Source organism: Dermacentor andersoni, chromosome 3 (assembly GCF_023375885.2).
Source record: "Dermacentor andersoni chromosome 3, qqDerAnde1_hic_scaffold, whole genome shotgun sequence".
In the NCBI taxonomy this organism is placed as follows: Eukaryota; Metazoa; Arthropoda; class Arachnida; order Ixodida; family Ixodidae; genus Dermacentor; species Dermacentor andersoni.
In genome coordinates, this window is record NC_092816.1 from 98591919 (window position 1) to 98615209 (window position 23291).

Consider the following 23291-nt stretch of genomic DNA (forward strand, 5'->3'; position numbering starts at 1 on the left):
TACTTTAAAAGTGTGAAAACAAAGACGCCCATAAAACAACAAAATCAAGGCAATATTTTGAGACATCATCATAATCATCATCATTAGTTAGCGACTTTTGGCTAAATATAAAGCGCTGGAGACGGCGACCTCCTTCAAGAGAACAAAAAGTTACCAACAATGCAATGGATCAACCAAGTCACCCTCCAGCACTGGTAGGCCCATTCGTTTGCAACTAATACCCTTCTTTAGGTTTCTGTCATGATGATATTACAGCAAAGCATTACTGGCAGCCGGGCGCTATTTGCCAGGTTAGTTCTCAGTGTTTCGGCGTTTTCGGCAAGATGAGAGATGAACAAGCTGTAGATAACTTTGGCAAGACATGAGTTGGCAGACAACGAATTGTTCCTTGTGTTTTGAATTTCGTATGAATGGCGCCTCAGCTGATTTGAGTGCTATAAATTTGACTGTTATCATTATCCTAATCGTGAGCATTACTTGTGCGCAAGGCTAAGGAAGGTAGGCGTCAGTGTTGTCGGTGTTTGGCGGGCATGTGCGCGGATGAAACGAGAACAGCCTTATATTAGGTAAACAATTATTGGACATTTGGTTTACTCGTACTCCATAAACTGTTGCATCTAAATCGCGCGGCAGACGTTGGCTTCGACTTTAGCATTCCGCTTTGTTGCGTGATTAAATATCTGTACAGCTGGCGGCGCGCTCTGAAGCGTACGATAAGACAAGCATTTTACGCTTTACTAGGACCTTCAATATTAGGTTACTTCCTTGCGTTCCTCTTTAAAAAAAAGTTCTTTCTGAAATGTGACTGATTGTTTCAGAGAAAATATTGAAATGCATGTTTAAAGGCAATGTGCTATTTAGAAGGTACGAAGACTGCAGATCTATCGGTACAAGTTATTAAAATTCTCATAGCTCATTGCATTGCTCTTTTGACGCGTGAATGCCTCATAAATTTAAGAATCTCTTATCCCGTATTTGTGAAACAGTATTGCTGCGCTGGGGGAAATGTGATACGTGGGTTGATAGAAGCCGTCATTTATTGGGGAAAATGGTGAAGAAAAAGAAAACATTGTATGAAGCATACAACCAGCTATGTCCTTCTTCTTCCTGTACGTGAGAAAGGAACAACTTAGTAATGACTGCCAAAGCGCTTTCATCCAGCATGCCATCAGTGTTCAACATTGTTTTCAGTGTTCACGCCATCGTTTATGTTTTCCTAATGGATGACAAGACAGCTCGCAGTAACTTGCAGGAAGTAAATTAGGGAATTTATCTGCCTGCCTCCTAAGTATAGCATAATAAGGTACAATGAATATTAACAACCTAAACTGCATTTTCTATGCTTAAAATAATAAGTTGTGTTTAAGTACGATTCAATAGCACAGCGGCAGTGGAGAGCGCAATACGTGCAGCATTTCCTCTCTGCATGCTGCAGACGTATCGAATGAGATCCTCTACTTAGGGTAAGCTCCATTTGAAGAAGAGCGACCTGATCCCTTGGCCATCGAGTGTAATCGACTTAGGAAATGATTACCAAACATTAACAGCACACTTCTAAGCATAGAAACTGACATGAATAAGCTCGACACGTCACCTCAAACCTGGCACATGTCCCGAGGACACTCTGGTACCGCGCTATTTTCGTTGCCTTCATAAATTGTTGAAACTTCCATAGCTTGCATGTGGCAGTAGATACAGTTGTACGCGTACAAACTGCATGGGCATGCAAAAGAGCACATATTGTTTTGTTATTCGAAATCCGGTGCACAAAATTTGACGAAGATGGTTGCACTTATTTTTTCTTTACGTCATCATTTTTTAACAAAAGCTCCTAAAAAAGTACACAAAATCATAGACACAAAGAACTGTCCCATTATCTGGCGAGGGCGCGGTTCACGCGCGTAGGATTACCTGGCCTCCCGTGACGCGGGAAACGCGCAGTGCGTTTGGCTGCGAAAGAAATGAAGCCAGTTAGAGGCACCGTTACGCACCATTCGCTCAGCCGGCTCGGAAGCGAAGGTGGCGCAGCGTACTATACCTTCCACTGCTGGCGTGAGTATTGTGTATTCAAACGTTAGTACTTATAATGTTCATATGTGTGCCTCCAGCTTGTATACTCGTAAGAAATGGGACTGAAAAAGTATGTAATCGAGCGCAGGTTTTTTTTTTTAATCAGCGTTGAAGCTCAAGAAAGTCGTTGGCACATATCTGAACATGAAAGAAAAAGACATATGTGATGTTAGGACAAGTTGGAGAAAAGCAGCCAGGCGTCGGCACCATTTGTTATTTCCCGAAAAGGTTTCTTGAGTAAATGTGCTAGATACCTCGACAATGCCTGATGCAATGGCACTACATGGCTTCTTCTTCAACGGACCGATAACCTCATCAAAGATTTTTCAGTAATGATCCGCCTAAATGAACAAATACTTCACTCCATGTACGACTCTTCGCGGAGCATGGCCACAGCATACCGTCATCGCACAATGTTGTTGAACAAGCTCAATGATTGGCTACCGCCTATATGTTGCGTGTCATAGCATATTTTTATCACTGCACGAAAAGAATGCATCGCTAGCAAGCTATCAGCGTGGCAACGACGAAATTAGACATGTTGCGCCTATCACATTTGCAGTGTCTATATATAGCCTCTAAATCTATCTTAAATGTAGCTTCTGCTCTTAAAACGTCTTGAACGTTTCTTAAGGTATCGGTACTATTCACATAGAATTCATCCAATGAATGTTATGGGTAAATACAGTATGTACTTTACCCAGTAACTGCATTTACCCAGTTAATGTTTAACTACATGTCGGTAAATAGCGCAGTATTGAAGTCTAGCTGATGGCACTTTTGCGCTTATCAAATAAATTAATTTACAAAGTACCACTTCAGGAGTTACAGGATCGCGCTATTGCGCGTACATAGAGACTACTACATCGCTATTCTTAAGTCTACATCACTATTTGAGCATTAGCGTACTTCAAGAACAAAAGAAGTATTTGATTATTCAACATTGATGCACGCCATGATCTTCCAGATGGCATCGTCTGCACCACTGAACACAATAATGTACGCTTGCACTTGAACGTTTACATTATATTATAATTTTTTTTTCGCTTTGTATAGCGCGTACTGGATAATTTCGAGGTGTATAATGATCAAATTGAGGTGCTTCATTTCGGTTGTCAGGTTACCGTACTTTTCCTTTTTTTGGTCTCTTCCCTATCGCTTACAGCTCCTTCGGGAACGCGGTGAGGTAGACAAATTAAGCTAACAAATAAGACGGGGCTCAGTGCGCGCTCCAGTAGTGCTTGCCGTGTTACGTTGTTGCGCTGATTATGCCCCAATAGAAGAATATGTCAATAAAAGAAAATGACTTAATCACATTTTGAAATGGACTTTCAGTGTTACTTAAGCAAAAGATACTTAAGTATACAGCTTTGTTACACTTCTCGCGGAGGAAGGCCATATATCCAGGTCCGTGAAGACCATATTCCTAGCTCAGCCCGTAGGTTCTAAAGCCTTAGTTGACTGGGATTCGATACTCTTAGCTATGGTGAATTACGTAAATAGCGGCTGAAGGGGCACGATAGGCGGAGTAAGCTGGAACCGCAAGAGAGTCACCGTAACGGTAGCGTCGTGTACGGAGAGGGGCACAGGTGGCCAGGGCAAGCAGAGCGCAGGCACAAAACTGCGATAGTCAATATAAAACAGCAATTTTGGTAATTGTTTCTTAGCTGATACTCAATCTTCGTTTAATGAAGTTAGCACCCAAGAATAACCAGGTTCCGAGGATATTTGATGTCGAATACCGATCTGGTGGAATCGAGACAAATATCCCATTCAAATATTTATTGCAGTGTCGAAATTAACAGCAATAATGTTAAATGGGAAAATACTAGGGAAAATAGTTGTAAAGTTTACTAAACACGGGTCAGCGTAGATGCTCCATAAAATGCTTGGGCAGTATTCATTTACCAACTACAAATTGCAAACAAAGAACTTGTGCAAAGGGGAGCGGAAGACTCGGTTGAGGTAGCCACTTCGACAAGCAAATGATGCGTTGTGAGGAACTTTGGCGGTCTTTTATTCGGAGCCATGATATGCAGTATTGCAAATTATTACGCAGTATGTGGTCTTATTATTATGGCAACTACGTGCGCTCTCTGACACAGCCTTCTCTTATGATTTTAACTGCTTATCACGGAGTTTATTTTGGCAAGCGCAGGTGCAATAATTTATTCTATCTCACGCAAATAAATGCGAGTGTCGATATTTACAGAGTGTGAGTTACTTATATTGATTTATGGCGCCGATTTATTATCGACAGACGTCTGTGCTGCTTGCATAAAGAAGGCTTTCGCCAATGTACAGTTTTTTTTTTTTTTTGAGCACGAGGAATAACTTACAAATAAAGTACGGTACTCTACGCAGCTCACGTGCACTGATACTGGGACGAAATTCGCGGCGCCCGATACATTTAAACCTTTGCCAACCCTGGCTTATAAACAGTAAAGATTGCACTAAAGTCTGTGTAAATAGCCGTCCTCCAAAACGGAGCTTTTTGATTTCTCATCCACCTTTTTTTTTCTTACCTCCGGGACTGATTTGCATCTGCGGCGCTTAGCGAACCAATCGCAAAGTACAGTATTCTTTATATATAATCTACGCGCACTGAGACCATCCGTGTTTACGAACTTCTTTATATATCGTCTTAAAAGCTTCGCCACAAGGACAAGGTCGTTGAAGACCGCCGCTGTGATGCTTCGCCCCTTCAGTGCGCTGAAAGAAGTTGAGTAATGGGAAGACAATGCAATGTTAAAACATTCTCCATTATGTTGAGTTCACGCAAAAAATGGCGTAGACAGGTGATAATAGTTTCTAGTTCATGTGAGGGCATGTGAAGTCATTTTTGTTCATACAAACAATTTTTGTTCGTAGCAAAAAACAAATAGCTTTCTAGAGTGAGGTACTGCTATCGAATTGCAGGTATCAGGAATGTACACGCATTGTTCTGCGGATACCACAGGACAGTGGCATATTCAAAAAAGGTAGATTCGACAGCTGCAGCCCGAAGAATAAACAGATGGAGGATGCCTAAGCTTCGACATCAAGAGTGGAACACGATATAATTCAAAGATCCCTGAGCGCTTCTTGCGCTTCCCGGCATCTGGAGCGTATGTAACCGTAATTTTTACCGGCAAATGCTGGCCGCGAACGCTTTGCACAAAGGCGGGCTTTCTGGTAGAAACGCGGCCTCATGCGTGTGCCGCGATGCCGTGGAGGCGAGCGCCATCTGGAGGTATTCGAAGGAAACGGGCGCGCCGCTCCCTGACCTCCAATTAGATACTGACTCGCCGGCAAAGGGGTTTGAGTTTCCACGTAACAGAATTGTGTTTTTTCGTATAGTTAAATTTCAATCCGACTCTATCATGTTTGTGGGTTGTGTGTAAATCGTACTTTACAATTTTTCTTACTATTTCAGGTCGATAAATTCAATTAGTTAATTCGGTAGATTCCTTGCGCTACATGGAAGGCCTGGGTATGGGTGGTTCGAAAGCCTTTTGCCGAAACGACGTCTGACGCCGGATTTTGTGCGACACGGGGCCCTTAACGCTGTCGCGGTAAATACTTTTTCGAGCGCAGCTCCTAGGCGCCCATTCCTGGGCGGAGCGTCAGCGTCCCTCGACGCAACCACGCGAACGCGCTCGTGCCACTGCCCACGCGTTCGTCGTCTTCTGCCACAGCAGGCTCCAATGCCGCACACCATGCCAGCGTTCCCATACTGCCCCTCCATCTGCGGAGGCGCTGACGGCACTGGCCCAATGCTAGTCGGTGCGGTGATTCCGAACGTTGCTGTCAATATGTTGCAAAATGAAAACACGTATAGAGCGACGCTTAAATTTTGCATTGGGGAGTATCGTAATCGTCGGACACATTTTTTTGCCTTCCTTACTGTTACCACCCAACGGTTGCAATTACCGAATCGGATGGAGCGCATGAGCTCATGCGATAAAATCAGCATGAGCTGATTTCATCGAGCTTCGATAAGTTTACAAAGACGGCTTCCGCTTTTCACTGGGAGCGCGTAACAACGTGGATGTACTTAGGCTACCGATTTCGATCCGAATTCTTGCCTATAATTTGTACTCCGTAGATTCAAAAACAATTAAACGGTAATATCCTCCTTTACACCCAAGCTACGAGCCTTTCAGATATACCACCAGTGTTCTTATGGTACATCCCGAAGTTTGATGGTTGCCGCCTAGGGCAAACACCTGTTATTCATAACTGAATTAATATACGGAGGTTCTGCGAGCACTATTGGCAACCACATTGGCCTCTTCTCTCACGCCGATCACTGCGTGATCCACGGAGGAATTGATGAAATGCTGACAAAATGGGTCATTAAAACTTCTCAAAGACCGTGCGCGTCACATCTTTAAAAAGAAGACAGCAGCGGCATCGAGCCACATACTCTACTTGCATCGACCTTCCCTACGGCTACTGGTAGATATCTGTTGAGGCTATAGAGCGCAGGAACCAGAAAATCTCTACCAGTTCAAGGCTATGCTTCACGAACTGCATAACCTCTAGGCAACCTTTGAGCGGGTGATGGATACTCTTCTATGAGAATTAGACTAAAGGAATTGAAGGTAAAGTTATAATGTTACTTTTCTGATGAAAGTTTGGTTGGTTGTCAATGCAGAAATATGCTAAAAAGCCTGGGTGGGCCAGAATTGAAAAAAAAATGAAAATCATTTTTTGTATTTTAAGAAGTTTGGAATGCTTAGGCCTTCCTTAACAATACTGAGTGCACTACATGTATTTCTGCGCTGTTATAGCACGAAAGAACAAGGTTTTCGGCAAAAAATGACGAGAGATCATACTCCTTTTTTTTTACCTTGCACTACGTGGAAGAAACTCATGATTCATCTCCAAGCCAAATTTCCATGACCTAAATTAAAAATATCTTTAAATCTAGCAGGTTCTTAAAGAGCTGGGTGGCAGCTTTGCTGAACACGGCCGAATGATTGGTTTTCTTCCCACTTGCGCGACAATCAATTTCTTCTGTACTGTTCGGTTTCTTTTTAGCTTTGCCTTACACCTTTTCTGAGCCTGTTGTGGCAAAATAAATGCTTTTTGGTGAGCACAAACCAAATAAGCTGTGTAGACACTGTTTTCTTTTTTCTTTTTTTTTTGGGGGGGGGGGGGGTGAATAGACGCACTTATGTGCCAAGAGCATTGATGAAGCGAGCGCTTCAAGAACTAAGTTTTCTCATTCTTCCACGTCAATGCAGAGGCAAAAATGTTAGCTTTGAGTGACATGGGTTAAGCCGGGGTAGATGTAGACTTGCTGCGAAATATGATCGCGAGAAGCTGTTTCTATAGTGAGTGAGGAGCATACACGAAGCTCTCAGAAAACGCAATGGACCATGTAGGTGTCGCATGTGTTTACCTTTTCAAGATGATGCATTCAAAACTGCTGCCTTAGAGGTTGTTTCCATGTTCAACGAAGACTTCATGGCCCGAATCAATTCCCCGAGCACCTTTGGGATACAGCCAGGTTGTACACTGTGATGCGGTTGGGTGAGGTGGACCGTCGTCGGCAGTACTTTGCCAAGTAAGAGGCAGGATAAATGACAAAAGAACTCAGGAAATCGAAAACACAAGTAAGGAACCTCGAAGTGGACAGATGCCATGGCTATATGGCTGCTGGGCATTAACATGTTTCACTGTATCCTGTTTCTGAGCGAAAAATGAAGTAAAGACTGTTTTTTCTTTTTTACGCTCCACATTTCGAAATGAAATTTATGTCAAATTTGCCTCGTTGTGATAAAAACTTGACAAGATAAAAAGCTGATTTCCTCTACCACCGTAATTTAGACATTAATGAAAGGCTGCCTAAGTAGAATAGCACAGCTATACTCAATAGTCTATTTTTCTACAGCAGTTAAAAGAACAAAATCCGCTGATGTTGAAAAAAAGGGTGCTGATGTGTTATGAATTGATATGAAATCATAGTTCTAGATCAGCCAGAAGAACACATAACTGGGAATGAAATGAAACGATTCCAAAGGAGCTAAGCGTCGTAGCTGAGAAAAGAAGTCCAAAATATGCACCATATTAGGTGAGAGGTATAGGTCAACCCTGTGCCCTCAATATAGCTTCACGGGGTCCGTGAATATCTGCCCAACTGTTGCTTACAATGGCCACCTAAAATATGCATTCGAGAAAGCAAAATACCTTGCCATATTGAAACTGAATACTGCACCAACAAAAGCAAATAAAAATTAGATTATAGCAATGTTTACCATAGAAACTATAAATCTATAATTTTACTCTGAATGCTGTGATGCGCAGAATTTATTGCGCAAGTGATAGGCGCTGAGCCATGCCCCCTAAATGTGGCGGACAATAGTTCCTCTTCTTCTCCACAATCACTTTTTCTTTTGCCTATTGTCAGCTAGCAGGTTGAATTTACAGTGAAAAAAGCTATGAGCAATCTTTATGCTACTTAGAATCCGTGATCGTCTTTTCGACATCTGACAGGTACCTCACGCTCTGGTCGGCCCTTCTTGATGTGCTCTTGCAAGCTGACTTCCTACAAAACTCGTTCAATTGTCATTTGGATCTGCGCTGCAGATCACCGTTTCCTGACCCCACAAGGTAGGCAATGTCAATAACTTTCCTGTTTCGCAATGAGCTAAATATATTCTGAGATTTTTTCGCATATGCTGCTACTTCCACTTCTTTGTCGTGAATTTCTCTGGAATTTCCTTACCACAGGCTGTCTTACGCAAGAGAAACACCCCTTTTTCATGGGGATATGAGCAAACTTCTCCACCCTGATGAGTTGGCTTAAAACCGACCATTTTGGGCACTTTTACCCTTCTGCACCTATCGAAGTGCGTAGCCGTGATAGTGTTACTGCAGAACTTGGCCGATGCCAGAATGAGCTGAAACATATCACCGTCTATCCCATACACCCTCGCGGCTCGGCGAAGCAGAAGTTTTCACGCAACGCGATCGCCTAAGTTGATTTTGGTTGTAGCGAAATTTCGCCTCTGCTTATATGGCACCAGGTTTTCTTTCATTGCGCTAGCAATTATATGGACACTCCAGGCACATTTCTGCCCTTTAACGTCGGCGTCACCGTGAGGATGCGTATGAGTGAAAGTGCGTGAGGGTGAGCCAGCGAACGCGGTTCAATCTCGCGTGCGTGAGTGAGGAACGCGGCCCGGATGCGTGCCCACTCCTGTGGCGCACGAGGCAGGGGGTGGGGCGAGAGAGGAGGGGCGTTCTTCTCCGGCAGCTGCAACGATGCCTCGATGTCCTCCTCTCCCGCCGTTCCGTACAGAGTGGAGACGACCACGGCGACTACTGCGGCGTTATCCACACGAATCGCGGACGCCGTAGTTGACGCCTTTGGCGGACGCTGTAGGGAGGCGTTGTCGGCGCTCCTGTGTCTTGAAAGCAATCTGCGATGTTGCTAAAGTGCGCGCCCCCGTGGGCCTCACTTTCAAAGCGATCTGCGATTTTTGCACACTCCACGTAGTGCCGGTAGCTTCGTATGCGCAGTGCTTTTGGCGTTTCGTATGCGATGAAGTGACAGATGCACGGCGGTATATGGGCTCGCGGCTGCTGCCTCGAATGTTAATTCCAGCGTTTTCCCTGTCCGCTGTCATCGATCGATGTGTGCTCATGTTTACCTGTGCGCATTTGACAACGTGGTGCTTAATTTAGTTAAAACACCTTGACGGGCTAGTTGGTTTTAATTCACGATAGAATGCGTACGCGCGACTGAACAAGGACGTAGAAAGAAGCCGACACGCAAAGACAGCGGTGTCTCAGTGTGTCTCTGTTTCTACGTCCTTGTTGAGTCAAGCTTACACATTCTATCATTGTTAATTTAGTTAGTAAGCCAATGTTTACAAGTGTATACGGCCGATGATACTATTATCTTACTTCGTACAGCTATCTACTCTTTTTTTATCACAATCGGTGGTTCACCTTTTTGGTGGAACTGAGATTATTTTTAATTAGTGAACGCTACATGCTCTGCTGGTCGTCATCGCTCAACGACCCAACTGGAAGGCTCGCCCGTTGGGCGTTGCGGCTGTAGGTGTACAGTACTCACATAATATCAGCATCACTTCTTGAACATTCTTCCCAAATTACGCACACTGTGCATCTTCCAAGAATTATTAGACCATAATATAGTGCAAGATCTATTTTTTTTTCTCAAGGAACTGTTTATGATCCACTAACATAGCATCACACACATTTCACAAAGAACAAGGAAATGTCGTCCAGAGGATGTTCTAAAATTTCATTGTGAACTCGTTAGCACAATTTAAGCACTCTAAACTACACAAAACTTACTTTACAGCACTGTTTCACGAATCGGACCAGCGACTCCATTGGGTGGAGTACAAGTTGGTTCAACAATTGTTCAAATTTTACGTAAAAGTATAACACATATAATGACAAATCCCGCCTCCGGAATGCCTAAACATACATTACCATTAACTGACGCTATTTGTTCTTTTCAGTAGTTATTCCCCTGCGTTGCCTGTTCAGGCATTGCAACAGGGGTAGTATGCTTAACCGATACCTTTCAAAGGTGGTTCCATTGAATAATGTAAGCCTAAAATTCTTGCTACGTTCCTAAAGTAAGTTAGCATTCACATTATGGCGTACTTAATTTTATGCATAATAGTTACACTCATTGTCAACGTTTTGTGCACACACATGGTACTTTGAATATTTTTAACGCTGCCTAGGAGAATATTTTAAGGGTATCTATAAATACTGGCATAATGCAAGTTAATGTCAAATTGTAGTGAAATATAATTACTCATCTGGATTTCAAGGTAATCTTTCTTGCGGCTGGCCAAAAAAATTGGCAGTGGCTTAGCTCCGCTAAGCCAGGATATACGTAACGAAAGCTAAGGTTAGCTATGGTTAGCCTTGGTTAATCTTGATTGCACGTCCAGGTTAGTTTGGTTGTCTAGCTACGTTGCGGCGTTTAGCAATGCAATAAGCAATGCCTGTAAAACTCTAGAGCACATCCTATATACGAACATAATGAATCATCTCAATCCCTCATTAAATCCATATCAGCACGGCTTCCGGCAGGGAACATCCTGTGTTACACAACTAACCGAGTTTGTTCATGAGGTTTGCGAATCTTTGGATCGTTGTAGCATCTTTGACTGCATATTCATTGATTCTAAAAAGGCTTTTGACCTAGTAGATCATGGTCTGTGAGTCCACAAGTTGTGTTGTTTAAATGTGAATCAGAAGGTTGTTGAATAGATTAGGGAATATTTAAGTTTAAGGTGTCAATATGTCACAATAAACGGAGCCAAATCAAATGCGACATTTATCACGTCAGGCGTCCCGCAAGGGTCAGTTTGGGGACCGTTGCTTTTTCTTGTGTTCATTAATGACGTATCAGACAATATTACTTTCTACATGCGTCTCTTCGCTGATGACGGTGTAGTCTACAGAGAAGTGAAATATTCCCAGGATTCACTTGCTTGGCAGGAAGGCCTAAATACATTGCACCGGTGGTGAGAACAGTGGCACATGAATATAAATTAGCAAAAAACAGTGCACATGTGTTTCACGATGAAAAAAAAAATTACGTAATTACGTCTATAACATAAATTGCCACCTATTTGAAACTGTTCTGGAATATAAGTATTTAGGTGCGTACATCACCTCAACATTATGTTGGCATCGACATGTTGATTATGTTGCTGGAGAAAGCTTGCAAAATGTTGGCTTTTTTGCGCCGTAGCTCGAAAATGTTTCCGGAAGAGTCTAGGCACTTACTATTTAAAACGTATATTAGGTCCGCGCTGGTATATGCTTGCACTCTATGGGACCCGCCGACAAAGACCGACAGACAAAAATTAGAAAGAATCCAGAACTTAGCGGCCCGCTATGTTTCTGGGAATTATAGTAAATCCTTTAGTGTGTCTGGCATAAAACATGAATTAGAACCGGAACCCCTTGAAGCAAGAAGGAGAAAGCTAACGCGTCAATTTTTTCATAATATATATTACAATAGGATTGCTATTCCTAGGGAGAAGTACATTTTTCATCCACACTATAGATCCGAGTGGTTTGATCATAACCATAAAGTGCGCGAATTCAGGTTTAGAACCAATAAGTTCAAGATGGTTTTTCCTCACACTGTTCGAGAATGGAATGTTTTATCTTCATTCCTTGTTAATATTACCGACAATGAAGTGTTTGCATTGTCTTTGTGACTGCCCTGTAATAATTTTTTTTATTTGTACAACCAAACTCCCCCACTGTAATGCCACTGTGGCGCTGTGAGTAAATAAGTAAATAGATACTCCAAAATGTTGTGAAGCCGCCAAAGAACCCCCCCCCCCCCCCCCTTGTCCTAACAAACATCTGATTTATCTCAGCACTGGACCACCGTCCAATTTATAGTGTAGCGACGTCTTTCGAACAGTTGCATTAGGACTTTACCATGCCTTTAAGTAAAGGACTCTCATTAAAACCGTGACAGCTTGTTACTCGTGGCATGTACCCCTCTTTGTGCAATTTGAAAGACGGTATAACTTTCCGCTCTCACTGGACATCAGGAAAACATGCACATAACAAATATATATTTTTGTAAATATATTATGTGTACACGCAAAATTTTGCACGCACGCTATGTGTATTGGTCTCCCCACGTCCACCGAATATAAAGTCGATGCCGCCATTGGCTGTCTTATGACAGCAAGCAAGCTTCTAGTAATATTTGAAATTGTGAGAAATCTTGCATCGAATAAACGCTCTGCCAAACTAATGATATTCGCCCTCCCCATATCACTAAATGTCTACTCTGTGTCACGCATAATTGTCACAGGACCCTGGGAAACATTAGGCATAATGCCCGTATGAGGCTTTAGAGCACTCGTTCAACAGATTTTTCAGAAAACCTGTATTTCACCTGCAGTAAATTACATTTACAAGCTCATTAGCCACAATATTTCTTTCTTTGCACTATGTTTGACAACACTTGAAGATATAGTTCTCCCAAGACAGCCGATTAATTAAGTACTCTTCGTAAGAAACTCATATAAAACTTTGGATACCGTTATTTGGTAATTTCTGGCGAATACTCTATTCTTGTCGCACACTTCCAACAACTGCGCTCATATCGCCCATAACAGTGCCTCGATTACTACATATGTAAGCAGTCCAGCTGCCTCGTTTAGTTCACAAGAAACATCTGGTATACCTAATACCGCTTCACGTACGCACAAAAATTGAGAGAAAATGAGCTTTGAGTAATATTTGCAAAGGTCTTAAAAACGTCGCCGCGAATGGCTAACTCCCTTCCGTCCCCCCAACTTTAACCCTAACGGTCCCCCCTATCGGAAGAGAACGGAATCACGGCGTCACAGACTGTTCTTTTAGAACAATGACAAAAATTGGGGATAACGTTCGTATCATAATTTCAACTACTTCCGAGTAAATTTTTGCCTAAATCATAGCCAACTGACACCCCTAAATCTTTTTCCGTGGCTCAACAATACAATGCACTCGCATTCACAGACGTGTAAACTGTCAAAATTTTGGTTCTTTCAGCATATTGCTGAAAATTTGCGCAGGCTTCGTAAGATACGCTTCCAATGCGCTCAAAAGTTCGTAATTAATTTTATACAAAGACATTATGAACGTACAGTTTAATCCTTCATCATATTTCGACAACAAGTATCGAATTGTGGTTTGACATTGAGTTTCGTCACGACGCCGAGCAACGCAACTACGCATTTCCTAATGTGTACCATGGAAGAAAAAAAGGGGAAATACCAATCCTATACCTTTTTTCTTTTCAAACACCATTGCGGACCTACAATTGTGCAGACCACACTGGACGTTACACGTAAAATCGGGATCATTTTTACCCCGTATAGGATTTCTGCCATGTTCCGTTCCTGTAGGGCAACAGAAAAACTTTGTAAGCTCTAACGTGAGAGACAACAAGAGTTTAGCAATTTTAACTATTCCCAAAATTATCCCACTCTATTTAAAAACCTATCCCACATCACCCCCAGAATACCCTTCCTTCTTTCCAATGTGAACTATGTGCATAATTTATTTGTCTCCGCTCACACGGAACACACGCTTATAGTCGCAGTAAGAGCCACACAGTAAACTAGGAAAAAGAAAGTTTGCTCGAAGGCCCACTAACAAAAATTAGTGTAATGAATAAGGAAAAACAAAACATAATGTAGACGTAAAAAAGTGTTGCAGTCGTTTTATTTCACAAGCTAGTAATTTCTCGGAAAGAATTGAACCCTTTTAGGAATAGCATGACACTATTTTTGTGGATAGGATCACAGCGCAATCATAGTGTGATTGATGAAATGCAAAAAATGATTGCCTATGGGTAGTCGTTCATACTGCATTTGAATATATTGCGTGCTACGTGCGACTCAGCAGATCCGAGTGGTCGATAAAGAAGAAAGTGAGTCACCATGCCAACCCCTTCTCCCCCAGCGTCAATTATTGCCCTGAGTACCAGACTGAGAATTTAATGAAAACCACTAGTAGAGCAATCAACGAATGACATCCTAAATGGCCGAATTTCGAAACGCACGTCCGTCTTGTTCTTAAAGCAAAGATGCGGCTTAAAAATAACTTTCATGATTTGCGATTCTAAAGAGTTCATAGATAGCGGCACTCAATTTTTGGCGATCAAGCGCTGGAGATTTTTGCATAAGGGAAAAAAATAAAGAACGCATTGCTTGGAACAGCGATAACGGTGCGGGCTATGGTGCATCTTTAGTGCAACCACGTCCTTCAAGATAACTGCATGTTTGATATAACTGTAAATCCCCAGGAGTTTTATTCGTCTTTTCTACTAGCGACAAGCCTTACGAAAAATTGCTTTGCACGCAAAGTAAACGCTCTTATGTTTCGCTTGATGGCTTGGTTCGAGTAGTACGTTGAAGATGTTATTTTGAAATTTTTTTTTTATCTTGCTGCAATATCCTGAGTCGCTGCAGTATAAAAAGCGCGCAAATCGGCCGATAGTTCAGCAGTACAGCTTTTGCCTTCAGGGGCCCAACTACCAGCAGCAATGGTTGCCGTAAGTTTCGGCATTTTATATTTTCTTTATGTTAAGAAAGGCCATTTCTCTGGACTTTTCTATTTTAACGACGTCACATATTCAGCCTTAAGGCTATGTTTAGCTTATCTGTACACGGTTTCTTAAACACTGATGTATTTAATACTCCCCATATAATTTCTATATAATTTTGTCACTGTTCGTGTTAGTAACTTACTACGTCGTATATGTGAATAAATACTCGCAAGTTCATCTCTAATTTACCGGCGATAGTGAGATGACTCCTAGCTATAAAAGCATCCAATAATTCTAAGCCATGTCTTATGTCTTGTTGATGCTATATAATGTCGAAACAATTCCGTCTTCGAGGCCATCGCCTATTTAGGTGCATTCATGTACTTATCTAACGCATATTGTATGTTTTAACTGAAGTTATACGTTTCGCCAAGTTATTTTTAGTCCACAATAATATCGTACTTTCATTGCAGTTTTGTGTTAGCCTCGTCCTGGCCTTTGTTGCCGGTGCTATGAGCCACCCTGTCGTCCCTGTCGGTGTCGGTTTCGGTTATGTGGCCGCTCCAGGCCCCCTGACCTACGCCGCCGTCCCGGGCTTCGCCCCGGTGGTTGCAGCCGCTCCAGCGGTGGCGCGCGTCGATAGCTATCACGCTGCACCAGCAGTCACCGCTGTTTCTGCTGCCCCCGCCACCACTGTCACTAAACTGGACACCTACCACGCTGCGCCTGCAGTTGCTAGCGTCGCCACGGCGTCGGTTGCGGCTGCCGCTCCGGCTGCCACTGTTACCAAGGTCGACACTTACCACGCAGCGCCGGCTGTCACTAAGGTAACGACAGTCGAAACCGCACCAGCTGTTGCGAAGGTAGCCACCGTTCAAGCAGCACCGGCCGTTACGCGAGTGGACACCACCTATCACGCCGTCCCTGCCGTTGCAAAGGTGGCCACCGTTCACGCAGCTCCAGCCGTGACCCGCGTTGACACCTACCATGCTGCTCCGGCTGTGGCCACCGTGGCTGCTGCCCGAGTAGTGGCCGCCACTCCAGCCCTAGCCGGGCTTACTGCTGTAACTCACGCCTTCCCGGCTGTTCCTGCATACCACGCTGCTCCACTAGTGGCTGCCGCCGCCCCAGTGTATGGATACGGCGTCGGCACTTTGGGCTACGGCCTAGGACACTATGGCTTCGAATATGGCCTTGGCGCCTATGGCCTCAACTATGGCTATGGCCTTGGCACTCCTTTCCACTATGCCAACGTCCTCCTCCGTAAGAAGAAGTGTAAGTATGACCACTAAACATTTTATTCTGTAAAGGAATCAGTGACGAACGACGTCGCACTGAGCGATGTTTGAAGACTCGTGAATATTCATATGTAAGCTAAAAATTCAAAGAGAACTATTGGTATCTATAAAAGTCCTGTGGCGCTTACGAAATGTGTCACTGCAAGAAATTTAAAACTCAAGAAGTACCCTTGTCCGACTCATGAGCTTTGTTGCGCGTACAAATTTCGGAATGATTGCCCAGGGAGCATTCCGAAGTGTATAATTCATGATTACTTTACAGTGCAATATAGAATATCAAGAAGCACTAATAACCCTATATATACTGTTATAATGCCCCAAAGTAACCACCCGGAAATGCAGGCTACGTAATGTTAGGCTTAAAAAGAATTCGTGAAATGTCATATATTCCCTTTTGTACACGATAATTCCTAACATACCTCCATGATACCTGTTACTTTTCAGAAACTGAACAAGACCCCGAAGGAACCTGCGTCTGCTCTTGGGATACCCATACTCCTCAAGTCGGTATTTTAAATAAAGCAACACTTGAGGCAAAACAAAGTCCATGCATTCTGTTTTACTGTTGAGAAAGTACTGATCGCTGGCAGCAATATCGAAGGCCCAGGTGATTTGTGACAGCCAGCATTTTCAAACTTTCGAGTTCTGGAATACTCCAAAGAATATCATTTTATTGGTGACGCATATATATCTATTTGGTTATAAATACAGCAATGTGGATCCTCGATTATATTCCTAAGCAAATCAATCGTGATAAATGTCCTTCGGCTAAAAAATGGGCAAACCTGAGAGAAGCGGTGCAATAAGATTTCTGTTTCAGTAACTGTAACAGGGAGCACAGAATGCAAGAGAGCATCTTGCTGCATTGCGGCCAAATATGAGTCACATTGAACGGGCTTCATAGTATTTGTTGCTTCTGGCTATTCGATTGTTACCTACTCTGCCTTTTACATTTTGGATATTACGAGAATGCTGATGTATTCTTTTAACAATCTTCTTTCAAACCGTGGGAGCATAGTATTACACCGTTTTTATATATGAAATTATTACCATTAGACCTACAATGCATGCATTCCACACTATTTGGTGCAAGAACACCTTCGGAGGAAGAGGAGCACTGCTCCTGTAACCTACGCATGACGTTTTAAAGAAGAACCTGGTGTGCAAAGCATTGGCCTAGAACTATTTTCTCAAAATACAGACAAGTCTGAGAACTCTGCTCTCTGTTTATAAACTATATTTATGTTTTACGCGGCATGCCATACCATTATTAGCTTTGGTTGTGCTTCACGTGACCCTTTCCTTCGCGCAGCTCTATTGCAATCTGGCCTTGCATTTATGGTGATACAACTGGCCACTCTATGCTCACCTTGCAACACATGCTAACTTCCTATACATGGAAGGCCTGTGTATGGGTGGCGTGAAAATCTTTTTCGCCGAAACGACGTGTGACGCCGGATTTTCTGGCGTCATACCGGATATTTGGTATGATGAGAACGCTAGTGCATTCCTTATACAATCCTGTTTCAAACCGCGGGAGCATAGTATTACAGGATTTTTATATCTGAAATTATTAACATTGGACAAACAATGGATGAATGCCACATTCTTTACTGCAAGAACACCTTCGAAGGAAGAGGAGCACTGGCTATTAACCCACGCTTGACGTTTTAAAGAAAAAACTTGGTGTACAATGCATTGGCCTTGAACTAATTGCTCAAAATACAGACAACTCTGAAAACTATATTATCTGTTTATAAAGAACAGTTATGTTTTACGTTTCATGCCATACCATGATGTGCTTTCGTTGTGCTTCATGTGACCCTTTCCATCGCACCGCTCTATTGCAACCTGGCCACGCATTTCTGGTGATACAACTGGCCACTATATGCTCACGTTTCCACGTCGGCATACACCACATTAGGACTGGTCATCTTGTGAGTGATCTTATATTTACCAGAACGGAGCATTACACTTGTGCGCTTGTTGTGAGTCTGATGTAGGAGTTGGGCTTCTCTCTGGATCGGCTTGACTACGCTGTCAACGGCGTCTCAAAAGGAGCAGCAAGCGGACCCATGGCACCGTCCTCCTCTTCGCGCCGATCTTCATTTCTGGCGAAGAGATGAGGTTGGGAAGCGGAAGTAAAAGGAAAGGGCTTACTTGCATTTTTACTGGACTGAGGCACACACATCATTGCAGATTAATCCGAGCACACCGCTACATGATTATCGCATAACATGGATAGGTGTCAAATAGATTACGGCATTCTGCTTACATTTTTCGTAACCCATTTAAGCCTTTTGAATCTCAACAGCATTACTGCGATTTAAAGGATAGCCTTGTTTCTGAAAAATGTTTCCTCTGGAGAAATCTTTGTAATAAAATTTTGGTAGAAATAAATTGATTCAAGCTGTAAATAATGTAACAATGTGTAAAACATTTTCACGAAGCAGGGAGATAAGATCTGTGGCCACCTGTATTTAACATATAAACCCAATCAAAATTGTAAAGGGAACTCACTGCCACCTCTAACTGTTCTTGTTCTCGGCAGTTCTAACATAGCCAGCTTGTATTCTGAAAACCTACATCAGCACAATTTCGTAACGATTATAGGCACCTTCAGTCGCTAGCACTGCCACAGGCCAAATTTATCAGATCGTCTTTTTAAACTTAGTAAAGGTATTTATTTTCAAGAGATAACACAACGCTTGACGATTCAATATCGGTCAGATCAAGTATAAATAAATATTTCCGAACGTATTCAGCCCAACATGTGTTTGTTTAGTTTGAAGTGATCCAATAAATATTTTGACGTTCAGAATTGTTCGATACTTCAGCAAATTGATGATTTGTGTGACCTACCAGCGTTGTACCCACCTTATGGCCCAAGTTTTTTTTATGTTTGAACGGTTGAGAGTTTCTCTGAAGTAGAAACGCAATGCCGACTTCAGACGCTTAACGAATTACTTTTATTGGCCGTGGGCTGTACCGGTTGCGGCTCACCTAAAACTTAATCATAGGAATTAAACAAAATTTACAAATGCACGCCTTCATACTCTGATTCCTCATTTACAGATTCGCTTCAGTTTGGCGTCTCAAATTGTGAGAGCACTCTTGTAGCATGTTTATACATTAATGTAACGTTTTAATGAAAGGGTAGCATTCTTCGGTGAGCACGCCAGCAATTTGGTAGCAAAGTGATCGAGGACGTTTAAGCTTTGCCTTTAAGTGTGGAACGCAATTGCATTCAAAGGTCTCTGACTGCTTCTCACGCTTCCCGGCAACCGTAATGTTTACTGGAAAACGCTGACCGTGAACGTTATGCACGAAGGCGGGCTTTCTGGTAGAAACATGGGTCGCGACGCAGCGTAAGTGAGTGCCATCTGGAGGCATTGCAAGGAGCCTGGTGCAACGCTCCGTGTCCGCCGAGATATTCACGCGCCGGCACACGCAAATGGTGGATGCCGTTACCCCTATAGGAATGATAGAAAGGCTAGACAAGGGGTTTCTTTCACTTCTCGAGCGGCAGGTTTATGTTTTTTCGTATTGACAAATTAACAATCCGACGCTGGCATGTCTGTAGGTCGTGTGCAAGTCGTAATTTGCGTTTTTTCTACAAATTTAGCCTTAGGTGTTCAATGAGGTCAGTAGCTTCCTTGCACTACATGGAAGGCCTGGGTATGGGCTATAGCCTGGGGAGGCCCGGCCTTGATAATCTTACTGCAGAAACGGCGTCCGACGCCGGAGTTTCTGCGGCACAGGGCCCGTAACGCTATCGCATTACAAGGGTGCCTGTAATGACAAGTGCGATACATTTCCCTATAGGAATACATGGGGCTCCGTAGAATATACATGGGGTTCAGGTAGGCCAACACGAATTTGGGAGTGGGTCAACCTAAAGTTGGGGGTGATATGCTGTGGACCAACCTAAATGTGAACATTACAGGGGTGGGCCAACCTGAACTTTGAGTGATATGGGGGTGGCTGTAGCAGGGGGGGGGACACTCCGTATGGCTCCCATAGGCCGTTTTCGAGCAGACGCTCTTTCGACACTAGCGCCAAGGTCCTCTTCAGTTACGGCCCTAGCCAATGGGCAACGCAGAAGCAAAATGGCGGCGCACATGATTGTTTACGTTGTCATGGCAACAGCAACAGCAGCCGCGCGGCACCTCCTCTCCCAAATGCTATTCTTTCCTTTTTGTTTTTATTATGCCGACCCGCTCCACTCCCTTCCCCCATGCCACGCGCGCCGCTCACTTTTTTTTTTGTTTTTACCCGTAAGCGGCGCGCTTTTTTTTTTTTTATATAGCGCGCTTTTACGGCGCGCCACGCGCCAGCTCGCAAGCAATGCGCGCGCTACGCAGCGCATTGGCATTGCTTGCGAGCTGGCGCGTGGTGCGCCGTGGGCTATGCGTTGGCATGCACACAGTCTTGCCCATACTTATATGAGGAGGAACATCTATTTGTCAGCTTTCTCTACCGGGAAGAGGCAAGTGTAGCACAATCAAGGCGCAACGACGTCCGGAGCCTCATGGAGCACACAAATGGACAGGGCTGTGTTCGTGTACATGCGCCTGCTGATGCCCTTGGGTCTGAGCGCTCACCTGTTGTCTTTAGGCACCCGGAACAACCCTGCAGGGCTTGTTTTTGAAGTATTTGTGCACCACTGCACGATGCACGAGCGGTACGAGTCGTGAAACGGGTGAAACATCGCGGAGCACAAGCACACAGCCACCGAGGACCACGAAACTGACGAAACTAGCCACGCCGGTCAACTCACAGCAGCGCACGCTTCGCGATAACAGCAGATAACGAAACATAAAACGTCATGCAGCGGGCTGAGCTGGCTCCGGGCCGGCGGGGCCGCACGGCGTGCGCGCGGAGACAGTCGAAGGTGAGGGAGTTGCGAGGGTAGTAACGAGGGAGAGTGATTGGAGAGGAATTGGGGAGGGGAAGGGCTCGGCCACCTGGATCGGCGCGCGTGCGCGCGACGATCTACGAGGCTATGCAAGGGAAACGGATTTTTGCGTTCGCCCATTACAAAGATGGCGCCAATTTCCTGTGCCACCGACACCGGGGAGTGTCCCCCCCCCCCCCCCCCTGGCTGTAGTATGGGGTTGGGTAAACCTAAATTTGGGGTTGATATGGGTGGGGGCCAAACTAAATATGGGGATTTTCTTGGAGAGGGCCAACCTAAATTTGGGGTGGAATAGGAGTGGCCCAGCCTAAATTTGGGTTTGGGGCCATCTAATCTTGTGGGCGATACCAGCCTCAACTTGGAAGTCATATGGTGGTGAGAAAACCTAAATTTTGGGGTTGTATGTGGCTGTGCCAACCTGAATTTCACCGTTATATGGGGGTGGTCTAGCTTGAGTTTGGGAGTGAGGCAACCTACATTTGGTGGTCGGCCAAACTGAAATTTGCGGTGGGGCAACTTAAATTGAGGAGTGCACCAAATTTATTTCGGGAGTGGGTCAACCTATGTTTGGGGATATTATAGGGGTGGACCATCCTAAATTTGAGGATGATATAATGGTGGGTCAACCTAAATATTGGGGTGATATGAGAGTTGGCCAAATTAAATTTGGGGTGATTTGGGGGTGGGCTAAGCTAAACTTGGGAATGGCACGGGAATCGACAAACCTAACTTGGGGCTGGGAACACCTAAATTTGGAGGTGACATGGGAGTGGGCCATCATAAATTTGGGGGTGATATTGAAGTCTGGTCTTGTCCGGTGGGCAACGTGAATTTGGGGGTGATATAGCAGGTGGAGGAGGAGGGAAAGAGATAAGTAGAAGGCAGGGAGGTTAACCAGAATAACGTCCGGTTGGCTACCCTATACCGGGGGAATGGGAAAGGGGGAACAAAGATAACAGGGAGAGAGAGGAGAGAAGGAAAGAAGTAAATTGCGGTTAGTTTGCTGACGTGTGTGGTCTTACAGAAATTGCATTAGTAGTCAGATGGTCGCACAAGCCTGTCGTGCTTGAGAAGCACAAAACCGCCTTCACGGCTTTATGGGCCGACGGGCGATGGGGGCGGTGTTCCGGCAGCACCTGCACAGAAGGCGGCCGATTGTCCAGTTTTTGGAAAGCTTTGGCAAGTTCTTGTCTCTCTGGGGTGTATCGTGGACAGTGGCACAGCAGGTGGTCGATGTTTTCTTCGGCGCCACAGACCTCGCATGCTGCACTGTCAGTCACTCCAATTAATGTATTGTATACCTTTGTGAAGACAACTCCTAACGAAAGGCGACAGAGAAGCGTACCTTCACGTCGAGGAAGTCTGAGTGGAGGATGGAGTTGCAGGGAGGGGTTTAGTCGATGCAGTTGTGTAAGTCGCAAGTTTGGCGAGTTCCACTCCGTCAGTCTGAGACTGCGTGCCAGGTGTCGAATCTGCCTTGCGGCGTGTGTCCTCGAAAGCGGAATTGGAACGCTCTGCTCTTCTTGATGTACTGCGCGAGCAGCGTTGTCGGCGGAATCATTGCCACTGATTCCACAATGGCCAGGTACCCATTGAAAAACGACCTCGTGACCTTTTTGTTGGACGTGATGGTAAAGTTTCGCAATTTCGTATGTCAGTTGGTCAAGGCATTCGTGTCGGAGAACTGACTGCGTGCACTGTAATGCCGGTTTCGAATCACAGAACACAGCCCATTTTCTAGGTCTCTCCGAACCAATGAATTCCAGTGCTCGACGCAGGGCCGTTAGTTCCGCCACCATTGAGGTCGTGAGGTGATATAGGTGTCGGCCAACATGAGTTCAGGGCTGAAATGGGGGTCAGAAAATTTTAATTTGGGAGGTGAAACCTAATTTACCGATGAGAAAACGCAAATTTCTGGCTGATCCAACTTGAAATACGGGGTGGGTAAAGT

General features: G+C 44.2%; 1 protein-coding gene across 1 annotated transcript in view; it reads left to right on the forward strand.

The window, feature by feature from the left end:
- The window catches only part of LOC126541206 (uncharacterized), a 39831-nt gene that overhangs the window by 15327 nt on the left and 1213 nt on the right, over positions 1-23291 (forward strand). Inside the window, exons 3-5 of the mRNA XM_072286861.1 lie at positions 15692-15855; positions 15916-16129; positions 16205-16399. Coding sequence (XP_072142962.1) covers positions 15692-15855; positions 15916-16129; positions 16205-16399 — 573 coding nt within the window. The remainder of the gene's footprint in view (positions 1-15691; positions 15856-15915; positions 16130-16204; positions 16400-23291) is intronic.